We start from the raw sequence: 15,363 nt of genomic DNA on the forward strand, positions 1-15,363 counted from the left end.
GGTCGAAGCATATTATACAATTATTGCAAGTTGTGATTGATTACATTCAAGTAGTATTTGATTTTTTAAAAATCAGTTTCGATTACATATCCTGGATTACTAACGGAGAGTGTGACGATCAATAATGTACAATTGACACAAGCAAAAGTTATTGTCTTCAAGCTGAGCTGGTCAGACAAATCGCTTTATGGAAGTATCAAAATGTTGTACCCTGAACACAAGAGCGTATTCTTAGCTGACGTTTCGAACTAATGGGATTGAATCATGCTATTTCTCATTTATTGTGTATTCCTTATGTATACAATATCACAAATAGCCAATTTTCTTTTTGAAAGAGGAAAACACTGTGATTGCATGATAACATTAAAAAATCATAGAAAATTGGAATAATAAGGAACTCATTCAAAACAGTATTTGATTCTTAAATATCAGTTTCAAATACATTATATCCTGGATTACTAACTCAGGGCGTGATGATGTATAACATACAATTGACACAAATAAAAGTTATTGTCTTCACGTTAAACTGGTCAGACAAATCGCTTTATGGGTGTATCAAAATGTAGTATTCTGAACATTTTTTTCTTCTCTTTTATTGTGAATTTGAACATATCTTCATTAACATCCCGAACTAAAAGAATTGCCTCATGTCATTCTTGGTTTCTTTTGTTTTCCTTCTATATATACACTATTGCTTATGACTATTACAGCTATTGTAACACTAAAACCTCTCAAATATCAGTCCCAATTACGTTATACCACTAGTTGATAATGTTCATCAATTATGTACAATTCTAAGACAACTTGCATGCAAATATCTGCTCTTATCTTTGTTCATGTTTATTTGATTGTTTGCTTGTTTATTGGAGAGGGGATTAGGGACATATACAATTATTGCAAGTTGTGATTACATTTAAAAAAATTTGATTCTAAGGTATCAGTTTCGCATACACATTATGGATTTCTAACTCCGGGCATAATGATCAGTAATTTAGAATAAATACAAAGTGCTCAAGATCAACAATGCATGATAATACAATTCTGAAATTATATAAAGTTATGAATATTTCTGACACATCTTGCTTGAGAACAGTTGTCTATATTATTACACAGATTACTTCTGATACCGTTGAAATGTAGCAGGTTGAAAGTACTCAGGAGCTGACGAAGGTACCACGTACTGGAAACAAGCTGTAGGGTCAGGCTGGTAACAGTTTTGATGGTGTGTGAGAAACTGAGAGTGTCCCAGTGACGGGGGAGCAGGATGCTGAACTGTGCGCTGATTTGTGTCTGTGACCACGGGCCATTGGGCTCTCTGTAGATCCAACGGAGACTGGTGATATTGGGAAGAAGAGACATCCACATATTGTGGGAACTGGGCTGTTGTTTCTGTCTGATAGGCCGAGGAATCGGAATATGTACCAGCCAGGTGAAAGGTTGCCAGTCCATTGCTCTGGTTCATGTAGTAGTACTGTGTCGGTGTCTCACGTGGGAAATACTGAAGGTTTCCAGAGTGCGAGGGGTACACGTAATGTTGATAATATCCTGAATGTTGATAGCTGAACTCGTTGAAGGGATGGCAGAACGATGAAGTTGGTCTGTGCTCGATGGGTGAGTTACCGAAGTACGGACTCGCTACTTCCTCCCCGGTGCTGTTGTATGTGATTGGTGCAGTGATGAGAGATTGAGCGGTGGCGTTTTGTCGGACACGAGGTTCTGTGTGACCGTTGGTGTTGAGGATTTGTAGGATCTGGGAGACTGAAGCACGCTCTGTCGGATCTGCACACAGTAGACGTTGTACACATTGTCTGTAGGTGAGCGAGACAGATTTATCATTGTCCAAAACCTTTAAGTAGTCCGTGTTTTTCTGGGGCTTTTTACGAAACACAAGTGCCCACAGAAAAACGCCGACACAGAAACTCTCAAGCTTGAAAGCGTCTTTCACAGGATGGCCCCTTGTGAATTCCGGTCCGTGGTAGGCTGCACAACTTCCCCATTCCTTCAAACTGTCCGTGTTTTCAGGAACTACCTGAGCGTGTCCAAAGTCACAAAGTTTTGCTACTCCATCTTTACTCACCAACACATTTTCCAGTTTTACATCACCGTGCACGACACGTCGGCTGTGTAGATAGCTCAAGGCCTCGGTGACCTGGGTAAAGTAGCGAGTGGCTTCCTCATCCGAGATACGAGGTAAGGCGTCGAACAGATCCACTGGATGAAATTCCAACACTATGACCAGTGACTCGGGGCAACTAGCCGCTCTCTCCATTGCTATGATGTTGGGATGACGGAGATCTTGAAGCATGGCCACCTCGTTGACGAAATAGAACCATTTCCTGGGTTTATCCACAGGGTCTCCATTCTCCAGAAAAATGAATTTCTTCAGAGCTTTCTTCTTCTCCGGATTGTTGACGTCTGTAGCGAGGAAGACTTGGGCAGTTGCACCTCCCGCTAGAATGCGATCTTCTTTAAAGCCGAGCGCCTCGGACACATTTACAGTGTGGGTCTCAAACACTGGACGACCGAGTCTGAAAGTAGCACTCATTCTGAAGCTGTAGGCGATGTAGAAGATATACTCCAAGTTGAAGGTTCTTGTATAACGTGAATAAAGCACAGTATAAGTGTTCCCAAAATGTGTCACTGAGTCACAGCATATATAAGAAACGTCTGATCAAAACTTCCAGCACAAATCCAACGAGTGGAATACACAACTCTTTCAATGTGGAAATACTCAGCAAGTCACAAACAAATCGAAATTGTCCTCCAAAAAACGTATATCCAGTAACCGCCAACACGGCTTTGGTCAAACAGAAAACAGTGGGACTATAAGCAACCGCGTGTGGTAATGCTTTTATACCCACGCTTCTTTCCCGCCTTTTTCGTGGGGTGGAGTCAAGTCTTCAGTGATCAACCAATCAGCATTAAGGTTGGATCGCCGGTTAGCCAGGCTGATTAGGTCACCATCTCTTATTTTCCCCATCAATGACAAAGAAATTAGCTGAGGTACTCCATAGCGGACACAGGTGACTAATGTTTGTCTGAGGGATTAAGCTGTCAAAATAATTAATTACATTTCTATTCGAACTGCCTGACGGCTATATTATGTGCGTCTTTAATCATTTTACAACTTTGTTGGGGGGTTTTTCAAGAGAATAATTTAGTCAGCTACTTGCCTTTCATAGTTTCGAATTACAGCTTTGTTACATTGTAGGCCTGTGTGTGCCAAATATTTTCTTTACAATAAAAGTCGTATTATGACAAGTTGAGACAGTTAAAGAAGGCAATAAGAATCCCGAGTCTCTTTTCGAACGATTTCATGCCTGTGTGTTTGTGCAAGTGTCTGTGTGTGAGTGTGTGCGTATATGTGCAAGTGAAAATAAGTGAGGGAATTGTGTGTAGTGTGACACTTTAGAAGGCCGAGTCAGAAAGAAATAAGTGTTAAAACAATAGTAAAATTATTTACAAAGACTTCAAAAGAGTATAAATAACATGTCTGACCTCCCAAAAAAAATTGCATGAAAGAAGAAATTGTAACAAATGATTTTGCGCTTGACTAAGAAATCGTTTTCAACCAGCAGATAGGTGGCTGTAAGTGTGGTTTCAGTTAGGGCCTTCTTCTGATTGGTTAAACTACTGGTCACACTATTGTTACCCTGGGGTGTTGTTGGTACGGCATTGGCCCTCTTTGTCCTTTGTGTCTGAAACGCTTGTGACGACGTAATTATTTTGTCCTGACTGCTTGCGTCACAATCCTTTAACACGTACCGTCGGTATTTCATAACTGTTTGATGGTTATAATCTCGTGACGTGTCACGCACTACCTCCCCATGCCATCCCTAATCTCACTTTCCCCTCAACCCCCACCCCAACACACTCACATACCTAAATGGCGCCTTTTTGTGGTAAACGAATTCTTTTGACATTTTCTTAGCCTGTTTTATTCAAATTGTGTATTTAAAAAATCGCTATAAAATCAGGCGCTCTTAAAATTAATGAAATCAAAGGAGCAGGGATACTTCCGCCAGTTTGTCAATTTCTATTGAATTTTTTTTTCTTTGCTCTACATTTCCATATGAATTTTAATTGAAAACATAGATTCAAGGTGCAAAATTTCTAAGTTTCCAGTTTTCAGGGACTCTCAAGCTATTGAAACTATAACATTTTGCCAGCCAATTTTTTTTCCTTATTTTAATTTTTTTCAACCAGGCGACCCTACCTCCTTCATTTACCAATATCTCAATTTCTATTCAAGATAAATGGGCTTTTATTTTATCGAAAGCAAGGCAAATAAATAAGCTTGCAGATGATACTAATAACCCAACATTCCCAAAATTTGATGAGTATCTGATTCCACCACGTCATGACACATATTATTGTACAACCTACTATTTCCATATCTCCACCACGGGAGGTTACATTTAGGTCTATAATACCTCATGTTGTCCACACTAGGCACCTTGTCGAAACAGTAACTCACAACCGCTCTGGTGATTTAAAAGTACACTGCTGTAGGCCTCCTGGGTACGTGCCTGTAAAAAGTGGGTTTGACATGCCCACAAAAACGTCATCGACAGCTTAGCATCAATTAACACAATGAGGGTGCACGTTCTATTCATTCGACAAAGTTTGAAGACGTCCTGTTTCGGGGCATTTACAGAAAGAAGATTAACTTCGGTATCCATACACATTTTTCATTTTGGCCAGGCTTGTTTAAAATTGAAAAATATATTAAACTCGAAAACAATAATAATATGGTTACTAAGATTACAACTTTGTTTTATGATCAGTAATACTGATGGTTCAAAATGTTTTGCAACATTGCTTTTATTCTGTTGCGGATTGGGCATATTATGTGTCCACTTAACTTTCAAAAAAAGATTAAACAAACACCGACTTAGGAAATATAAGAAAAACTCTAGCAAAACAATCAATGCAGGTGTGGCAACAAAACTAACCACACACACACACACACACACACACACACACACACACACACACACACACACACACACACACACACACACACACACACACACTTTCATATTATATAACATACACTCAAACCAAAGACTATGGAGCAGTATGTTACAAATTTGATCAGCCCAAAGGAAGATCAAATTGAAATCCTACAGAACTTACATAATTTGTCTCAGGACATGTGTTACATTTTATCATTGACACCACCATCAGTGGCCGGATATATCTGGATGTGTGAAACATCTAATTTTTTTTTTTTATACAGAGAGACGAAGTCTCACAACTGCTGTAACAAGTGTTACATTCTACAACGTGTATTAAATGAGCAAGACAGTGTGCAATGGTGATTTTAAACAAAAAGTACCAGACAAGGAAGACAAGGTAAAATAAACCAATGGGTCGCAACAACTGGGAGAATGAGTGACGCTTCGGTCAAAAGTTTATGTTCACGTCCATTGTTAAAGACTGGGTAAACAGTGACCGGTCACCTCACTTACTTTTTGTGTAGGAGCTGTGGGCGGGGCTTATAGGTCATGACGGACCACACGCATTCCTCGCCTGCAGCTGAAAATGTATTGTTACTGGGTGGTCAACTTGGATAAACAAGTGGGTGGGACCTGACCTCCCCAACATGATCAGACTTCGGAGGGACAAACAATAACTTCAGGCGAATGGATCATGACGGCTCGTCCACAGCGTCAGGAGCCAATACATAATTTATGACAAAGCGTCGGACGAAGAAACATTTGCGTGGCCGTTCAAAGACATTTTTAATTTTTTTTCTCGATTTTTGTAGATAAAATAGGGTGGCCTCGGCTGCCTTGCACAGGTGACCGTTTTACACTGTGAAATTATAATAATATAGCCCCTTAACGGCAGGTTCGACTGTATGTCGCTTTTTTAAAAAAAGGTAATGGTTATGGGAAAGACCTTTAGGTACGATGAGAACGTTAGGCACCTGGACGTGACACACAGAAGACTTAGGTTCAATTCCCTTGTGCTGAGAATTTTTTTTATCAAGTTCACGTATTTCCGCCCCTTTATTGGGACATTATATACTCGTCCAAGCACAAGTTCGCCTTTGCATGACGTAACGAGCAACAAATTCAATTTTTTTTAAACGTTAACTTTTCTTTTACTCATAGCTAATTGTTCATTTCCATTCTGTTGCTTTTTTGCTGATATTGTTGCCCCACCTGTGTTGATTGTTTTGCTAGCGTTTTTCTTCTTTTTCCTAAGTCGGTGTTTTGTTTAACTATAATTTAAAAGACTAAGAGGACACATAATATGTCCGATCACCAACAGAATAGAAGCAAAACTGCAGGACATTTAGAACCATCATTTTACTAATCAGAGAACAGATTTGCATTTTTTTGTATTTTATATTGTTATTGTGGTCGAGTTTATGTCCTTCAATAAAAAAAAAAGCCTAGTAGAAATGAATCTTTTGAATGGATATCGAAGTTAGTCTTCTTTCTTTAAGTATCCCAAAACAGGACGTCTTCAAACGTTGTCGAATAAATAGAACGGGCACCCTGAATGTGTTAATTGACGCTGCTGCTGCTGATGTTGTTTTTTGTGGACATGTCGGACTTGGCTATTCTGACAGGCATATAGCCAGTACATCAGTGTATTCCGCTGTCTGAAGGATCGTTCTATGCTATCAGGCTGCTTATTGTTAAAGACACCACTTTAGAAATTCCTTTAAAATTGATCAATTAAAGAGAAAGACAGGAGTCTTGCAAACTTAAAGCACAAGTTTAAAAATCCTTAATTTAAAAATATACTCCAGTTCAACGCATCCCTATTCTTCACGATAATTACTGAGTTTACCGTAGTCACATACTACTGTTGGTGGGTGCTCTGGTGGGGTTTATTCTTTCATTTCAATTTTTTTTAAACAACATATATCGCCCTTATCTCTCCTTGAACCACAAAGGAATCTTAACGTTCGCATCTTGCACTTGGGATCTCCGAGATTTTTCACCCTTGTCCGAGAAGGCTCGGGTGTAGATCTTTCCTTCAATAAGATCAGTGGTGTGGCTGAAAAACTGCAGTAGAGAGGCTGCAGAAAAGTTAGGAGCCCAATGGAGGGTTCAAAGAAGGTGAAGGGGTGGGGTATGTAAGAGAAGACGAAAGCAGACAACAGAACATTGCTAGACAAACATAAAAGGATGTGAAAGTAGAAATTTTAGAGACGGAAATTTTCCTTCGCTCTCCGGATTCTAACCCGGGAACTATTGAATAAGAGGCGATCACCGTAACCTCTGGACCACGAGTGCCGCATGTTTGTTTGTTTGGTTGGTTTTTGTGGGTCTTTAAAAACAAAAATTCTTGTTTAGGCGTTATATGGCTCCAAAATTACATACAATTTAGACCTTTTAGGAGGCAAGCCTTGAGCCCGAATTAGAGCTGACAGGAATACATCGTCCCAGAAAAAAGGCAGAGATACTTTGTAACAATTCTCACAATACGGGAATTGAATGCAATACTTTTGCTTATGACGACAGAATGCTTTATGCTCTCGGACTCGAAACCTTTAGGTTATGGGTTCGAATCCCGTCAGGGTCCTGACGTTTTGTCTAGGGAAATGTACTTAAAACGAATTTTCCGCAGTTTACCAGGTGGGAATGGGTACCCAGCTACAGACAGCGAAAGATCATGTCACTTTGTTAGAATTTGAGATCTTAGCTGCTTCCACTGTATAATTTATGCTTCCCGCGACCGTAAAGCAGATAATGTTTTTGAGTGTTCGATGGTCTGCTTAGGGTAGAAGAAATGCTCCAAAAAGAGTCAAGAGCCCACGGGAAGGGGGAAAAGGGGTGATGGAGTGCAACAATAGCGACAACAATAACAACAACAGCAACAATAATAACAACAGCAACAATAATAATAACAACAGTAACAAACAATAAAAACAACGTGAAGAATAGCAACACAGAAGCACCAACACACAATCAGTTGTAGAAGCACGGAAACAAATATCATGTATTTGATCATGTGAGACATAATATAACAATAACAAGTGGGTATTTTTAAATTTACAAATTTTATTGAAAACATTGATAATATGAAAAGAGAAAAAAGAACATAAAGATACATTATAATGTTGAACAGGACACATTGACAAATGTACAGTGACTTTCAGGGAAAGAATTATTGATATCAGTTAGATTTTCTCAAACTGCAGTTTCAAAACAGTTCATTTTTGAGTTAATTATGTTGTAAAAAAATTCGGGGCATGCAAACAAAAATTCAAAAGAGAAACTGACAATGTTGCACATTCGAAGGGTGTCCAAGAAATCACTGGGCTTACAGTAACAAAACAATAAAACCAAGGTTAATAATATTCAATAACATTTTTAGAGTAGTTAAAACATTTGATCTGCAAACATACAAAATACGTTTTTATTGTGAATTAAATAATATGTCAGAAATATTGTAATGTAATTTAAGAAAGCATAAAAATGGATTCATATTTTTTTCTAGTGTGTTTTTGCTGGGTTTTATATTTATTATTATTATTATTATTATTATTATTATTATTATTATTATTATTATTATTATTATTATTATTATTATTATTATTATTATTATCATTATCATTATCATTATCATTATTATTATTATTATTATTATTATTATTATTATTATTATTATTATTATTATTATTATTATTATTATTGTTATTATTATCATTATTATTACTATTATTATTATTATTATTATTATTATTATTATTATTATTATTATTATTATTATTATTATTATTATTATTATTATTATTATTATTATTATTATTACTATTATTATTAAAAATATTATTATTATTATTATTATCATCACTGTTTTTATTAATATCGTTTTTATTATTATTATTATTATTATTATTATTATTATTATTATTATTATTATTATTATTATTATTATTATTATTATTATTATTATTATTATTATTGTCATTATTATTATCATTATTAATATGATTATTATTATTATAATTATAATTATAATTATTATTATTATTATTAATATTATTATTATCAATATTATTATTATCAATATTATTATTATTATTATTATTAATATTATTATTATTATTATTATTATTATTATTATTATTATTATTATTACATGTTTTTGTGGGGGTTTTTTGGGGGGAGGGGTTTATACAATTAATGCAAGTTGTGATTACACCAAAATCAGTGTTGGATTCTAAAATGTCAGTTTCGAATACATATCCTGGATTACTAACTCAGGGCGTGATGATCAATGATGTACAATTGACACAAGCAAAAGTTATTGTCTTCAAGTTAAGCTGATCAGACAAATCGCTTCATGGAAGTATCAAAATGTAATATTCTGAACACGTTTTTATTTCTGAATATGAACATATCAAGAGTATAACCTCTCACATACATTTCAAACTAAAAGAATTGTAACATGTTTTTCCTGGTTTCTTATGTTTTCCTTTTGAATATACAATATTGCTAATGACCATTACAGCAATTGTAACATTAAAACTTTTCAAAATGTCAGGCCTAATTTCGTCATACCACGAGCTGATAATGTTCATCAATTATGTACAATTCTAAGACAACTTGCATGCAAAGAGCTGCTCTTGTCTGTTGGGTTTTTTGGGGGGTACTTTTTTAGTTTTTGAGAGGAAAGGGATTGGGGGGGGGGGAGGGGGCTGGAAGTTTCTACAATTATTGCAACCTGTGATTGCATTCAAACAGTATCAGTTTCAAATACATATCCTGGATAACTGGCTCGGGGCATGACGATCAATAAAGTACAATTGACACAAAGCAAAAGTTATTGTCTTCAAGCTGAGCTGGTCAGACAAATCGCTTTATAAAGTATCAAAATGTAGTACATGTATTCTGAACACGTTTTTCCCAATTGTGAATATGAACATATAAAGAGCACACGCATTCTTTATTAAAAGTAATGAATAATGATATACCTTGTTTCTTATGTTTTCATTTCATATATATTATACAATATTGCTTATGACTGTAACACTAAAAATTCTCAAATATCAGTCACAATTACGTTATACCACTAACTGATAATGTTCATCAATTATGTACAATTCTAATTCGACTTACATATCCTGGATAACTAACTCAGGGCATGATGATCAATAATTTACAATTGACACAAGCAAAAGTTATTGTCTTCAAGTGGAGCTGTTCAGACAAATCGTTTTATGAAAGTATCAAATTGTAGTATCATGAACACATTTTTTTTTCAAGTGAATATGAACATATCAAGAGCATACTCTTAGCAAATATTCTAAACTAAAATTATTGCATCATGCTGTTTCTGATTTATTATGTATTCATTTTTGTATACAATATTGCAAACGGCCAATTAAAAAAAGGAACACACTGTGATTGCATAATAACATGTTAAAAATCATAGAATAGTGGATTGATAAGGCACACATTCAAAGCAGTATTTGATTCGTAAATGTCAATTTCAAATACATATCCTGGATTGTTAACTCAGAGAATGATGAGCAATAATGTACAATTGACACAAGCAAAAGTTATTGTCTTCGAAAGGAGCTGGTCAGACAAATCGCTTTAGGGAAGTATCAAAATGTAGTAACCTGAACTTATTTTTCCAAATTGTGAATATGAAAATATCAAGAGCACACACACTTCAAACTAAAAGAATTGCATCATGTTATTCCTGGTTTCTTATGCTTTCCTTTTATATATACAATATAACTTATGACCATTACAGCTACTGTAACAAAAACTTCTCAAATATCAGTCTCAATTACGTTATACTACTGACTGGTAATGTTCATCAATTATGTACAATTCTAAGACAAAGAGCTGCTCGTGTCTTGTTCTTCCGCCGGTGAGGTTTAATTCTTTATGAAGGGATCAAGAAGTGACTTTCTGTACAACTAATACGTTTGTTATACATGTAGAACAGAGTGATTTAAATTTGTATTTTCATCGGGTTTTTAAACTGTACAATCAAATATTTGGCATTTTTAAAAAAAGAAATGCAAAGTGCTCAAAATCACCAATGCGTTCCAAAAAAAGCTTAAAAATTTGCCTCACAGAACTCTATTCAGTTTTTCAAAAAGGAAAACATTGTAACAACGGGTCGACGGGTAAGAAATCGAAATAAGGGGATATTTTTGTTTGTTTTGTTTGGGGTTTTTTTTCGTAAAGGTGGGGGGGGGGGGGGGGTGTAGAATGTTTCTGTGTTTGTTTGTTCGATTGTTTGTTTGTTTTGGGGAGGGGGTGGACTAGGGTCTTATACAATTATTACTAGTTATGACTGTATTCAAAACAGTATTTGATTCTAAGATATCAGTTTTGAATACACATCATGGATTTCTAACTCAAGGCATAATGATCATTCATTTAGAATAAATACAAAGTGCTCAAGATCATTAATGCATGATAATACTATAGTGAAATGATACACAATTATGTAGATTTCTGACACAACTTGTTTGAGAAGAATTGTCTCTATTGTTACACAGATTACTCCTGATACCGTTGAAATGTAGCAGGTTGAAAGTACTCAGGAACTGACGAAGGTACCACGTACTGGAAACAAGCTGTAGGGTCAGGCTGGTAACAGTTTTGATGGTGTGTGCGAAACTGAGAGTGTCCCAGTGACGGGGGAGCAGGTTGCTGAACTGTGCGCTGATTTGTGTCTGTGAACACAGGCCATTGGGCTCTCTGTAGATCCAACGGAGACTGGTGATATTGTGAAGAAGAGACATCCACATATTGGGGGAACTGGGCTGTTGTTTCTCTCTGATAGGCCGAGGAATCGAAATGTGTACCTGCCGGGTGAAAGGTTGCCAGTCCATTGCTCTGGTTCATGTAGTAGTACTGTGTCGGTGTCTCACGCGGGAAATACTGAAGGTTTCCAGAGTGCGAGGGGTACACGAAATGTTGATCATATCTTGAATGTTGATAACTGAACTCGTTGAAGGGATGGCAGAATTGTGAAGATGGTGTCTGTTCGATGGGTGAGCTTCCGAAGTACGGACTCGCTACTTCCTCGCCGGTGCTGTTGTATGTGATTGGTGCAGTGATGAGAGATTGAGCGGTGGTGTTTTGTCGGACACGAAGTTCTGTGTGACCGTTGGTGCTGAGGATTTGTTGGATCTGGGAGACTGAAGCACGCTCTGTCGGATCTGCACACAGTAGACGGTGTACACATTGCCTGTAAGAAGGCGAGATAGATTTATCATTGTCAAATAGCTTTAAGAAGTCCGTGTTTTTCTGGGGCTTTTTACGAAACACAAGTGCCCACAGCAGAACGCCGACACAGAAACTCTCAAGCTTGAAAGCGTCTTTCACGGGATGGCCCCTTGTGAATTCCGGTCCGTGGTAGGCTGCACAACTACCCCATTCCTTCAAACTGTCCGTGTTTTCAGGGACTACCTGAGCGTGTCCAAAGTCACAAAGTTTTGCCACTCCATCTTTACTCACCAACACATTTTCCAGTTTTACATCACCATGAACGACACGTCGACTGTGTAGATAGCTCAAGGCCTCGGTGACCTGGGTAAAGTAGCGAGTGGCTTCGTCATCCGAGATACGAGGTAAGGCGTCGAACAGATCCACAGGATGAAATTCCAACACCATGACCAGTGACTCTGGGCAACTAGCCGCTCTCTCCATTTCTATGATGTTGGGATGACGGAGATCTTGAAGCATTGCCACCTCGTTGACGAAATAGAACCATTTCCTGGGTTTATCCACAGGGTCTCCATTCTCCAGAAAAATAAATTTCTTCAGAGCTTTCTTCTTCTCCGGGTTGTTGACGTCTGTAGCGAGGAAGACTTGGGCAGTTGCACCTCCCGCTAGAAGGCGATCTTCTTTAAAGCCGAGCGCCTCGGACACATTTACAGAGTGGGTCTCAAACAGTGGACGGCCAAGTCTGAAAGTAGCACTCATACTGAAGCTGTAGGCGACGTAGAAGATATACTCCAAGTTGAAGGTTCTTGTATAACGTGAATAAAGCACAGTATAAGTGTTCCCAAAACGTGTCACTGAGTCACAGCGTCTATAAAAAAAAGTCTTATCAAAACTTCCACCACAAATCAAACGAGTGAAATACACAACTCTTTCACTGCGGAAATACTCAACAAGTCACAAACACATCAAACTTCTCCCAAAAATCGTAAATCCAATATCTGTGAACGTGGCTGTGGTCAAACAGAAAACAGTGGGACTATAAGCAACTACGTGTGGTAATGCTTTTATACCCACGCTTCTTTCGCGCCTTTTTCGTGGGGTGGAGTCAAGACATAGTGATCAACCAATCATCGTTAAGATGGGACCGTCGGTTAGTCAGGTTGATTAGGTCACCATCTCTTATTTTCCCCATCAATGACAAAGAAGTAACCGAGGCACTCCATAGCGGACACAGGTGACCGCCTAATGTTTGTCAAAGGGATTAAGCAGTCAAAATAATTACATTTCTCTTCAAACTCCCAGGCGGCTATTATGCGTCTTCAATCGTTAAAACATTTTGTTGGTTTGTTTTTTCAAGAGAATCATTTAGACCGCTACTTGTCTTTCATAATTTCGAATTACAGCTTTGTTAAACTGCAGGCATTTGCGTGCCAAAAGTTTTCTTTACAATAAAAATATTATGACAAGTTGGGAGAATCAAAGAAAGTAATAGGAATCACCAGTCTGTGTTTGAATGATTTCATACGTTTGTGTTTGTGTATGTGTGTGAGTATGTGTGTGTGTGTTTGTGTGTGTGTGTGTGTGTATGTGTGTGAGTATGTGTGTGTGTGTGCGAGTATACGTTATGTATGTTTATATGCCTGCGTGTGAGTATGTTTGTTTTTATTTATAATTTGTGTGTGTGTGTGTGTGTGTGTGTGTGTGTGTGTGTGTGTGTGTGTGTGTGTGTGTGTGTTTGTGAGTGTGTGTGTGGGGGGGGTGCTTTGCTGTGAAGAAAGTGAAAATATGTGATGGAATATTGTGTATAGTGTGACACTTTAGAAGGCCGAGTCAGAAAGAAAACACAAATGTGAACAACAATTTTAAAAATTATTTACAAAGACTTTAAACGTTAATATATAACATGTCTAACCACCCCCCACACCCCCCCCCCCAAAAAAAAAACGCAAAAAAAAAAACATGGAAGAAGAAATTGTAACAAATAGTTATGCGTTTGACTAAGGAATCGTTCAACCATCCCGGTAGGTGGCTGTAAGCGTGGGTTTCAGTTAGGGCCTTCTTCTGATTGGTTAAACTACTGGTCACACTAATGTTACCCTGGGGCGTTGTGGGTACGGCATTGGCCCTCTTTGTCCTTTGTGTCTGAAACGCTTGTGATGACATAATTATTTTTTTCTGGACTGCTTGCGTCCTAATTATTTAACATGTACCGTCGGTATTTCAGAACCGTTTGATGGTTATAATCTCGTGACGTGTCACGCACTACCTCCTCACGCCCCATCCCCCACACTCACACTGGGCAGCGGAAAATTGTGTAGGCTTTTGATCCTATTGTCAAAAACTTCAAAGGAGTTTTCGGTATCGAGTATTTCTTAGTTTTCGTAGGTATTCGACATGGTACCGACATGAAAATCAATAAGTATAAGTTTAAGCGGTAGACCTCTTCAGCTAGCGAAAAATCAAGACTGCTATTTCATTTCATTGTATATATATGTATATATATTTATATATATATACAGTCAAACCTGTGTAAGATGGCCACTCATTGTCAAGGAGAAAAGTGGCCGTATAACACAGGTGGTTGTCTTAGGCAGGACTGATCAAGATAAAAGAAAACAAACCATTCCCATCTGAGGCCCCAATCGAAAGTAGCCCCATTATGTTGTCTTTGTTGGTGTTGTTGCTGTTGGTTTGTAATTTTTATTTTGTCGCTGATTTTGCACTAGGGTGACAAAAAAACCCGAAATGTATCAGACAAGAAAGACCGAGTGCCGTGTTAAAACAAACACATGGGTCGCCACCACTCGGAGAACGAGCGATGCTTCTGTAACAAGTTCATGTTGACGTCCTTTGTTACTTTGTTACAGGCTTGGTAAACAGTGACCACTCATCTCACTTACGATTTGTGTACGAGTTCTGGGCGGGGCTTATGGGTCATGAGGGATCACACGCTTACCTCACCAGCAGCTGAAAATTGGTAGCTATTTGTCAAAAGTGGGAGGGGCCTACTACGCAACATGATCGGTTGGAGGGACTACCTAACAACAACGACAGGTGATTGAATTATGACGGCTCGCCCACAACGCCAGGGGCCAATGCACAATTTATGACAAAACGTAATGGAGTCACTAAGGTGACCGTCTAAGACAGGTATTATTGGTTAGTATGATAGGTGTTGTGTGTTAAAATATGGTGA

The 15,363-nt window shown here is 37.7% G+C and overlaps 2 protein-coding genes across 2 annotated transcripts; both read right to left on the bottom strand.

Moving 5' to 3' along the window:
* Nucleotides 1–98: 98 nt before the first annotated feature.
* LOC101856572 (probable serine/threonine-protein kinase CCRP1) lies at nt 99–4,158 on the bottom strand. Its single transcript, XM_013081659.1, has one exon. The coding sequence runs from the start codon at nt 2,543–2,545 to the stop codon at nt 1,115–1,117; it is 1,431 nt and encodes a 476-aa protein (XP_012937113.1). The 5' UTR covers nt 2,546–4,158; the 3' UTR covers nt 99–1,114.
* A 7,087-nt stretch (nt 4,159–11,245) lies between these two features.
* Nucleotides 11,246–13,736, bottom strand: LOC101856801 (probable serine/threonine-protein kinase CCRP1). Its single transcript, XM_005096885.2, has one exon. The coding sequence runs from the start codon at nt 12,924–12,926 to the stop codon at nt 11,496–11,498; it is 1,431 nt and encodes a 476-aa protein (XP_005096942.1). The 5' UTR covers nt 12,927–13,736; the 3' UTR covers nt 11,246–11,495.
* Between the last annotated feature and the right edge of the window lie 1,627 nt (nt 13,737–15,363).

Source organism: Aplysia californica, unplaced genomic scaffold (genome assembly GCF_000002075.1).
Source record: "Aplysia californica isolate F4 #8 unplaced genomic scaffold, AplCal3.0 scaffold00140, whole genome shotgun sequence".
NCBI classification, from domain to species: domain Eukaryota; kingdom Metazoa; phylum Mollusca; class Gastropoda; order Aplysiida; family Aplysiidae; genus Aplysia; species Aplysia californica.

Bases quoted from the DNA above. Each gene is read 5' to 3' on its own strand.
- LOC101856801 (XM_005096885.2), bottom strand. From the start codon at position 12,926: ATGAGTGCTACTTTCAGACTTGGCCGTCCACTGTTTGAGACCCACTCT.
- LOC101856572 (XM_013081659.1), bottom strand. From the start codon at position 2,545: ATGAGTGCTACTTTCAGACTCGGTCGTCCAGTGTTTGAGACCCACACT.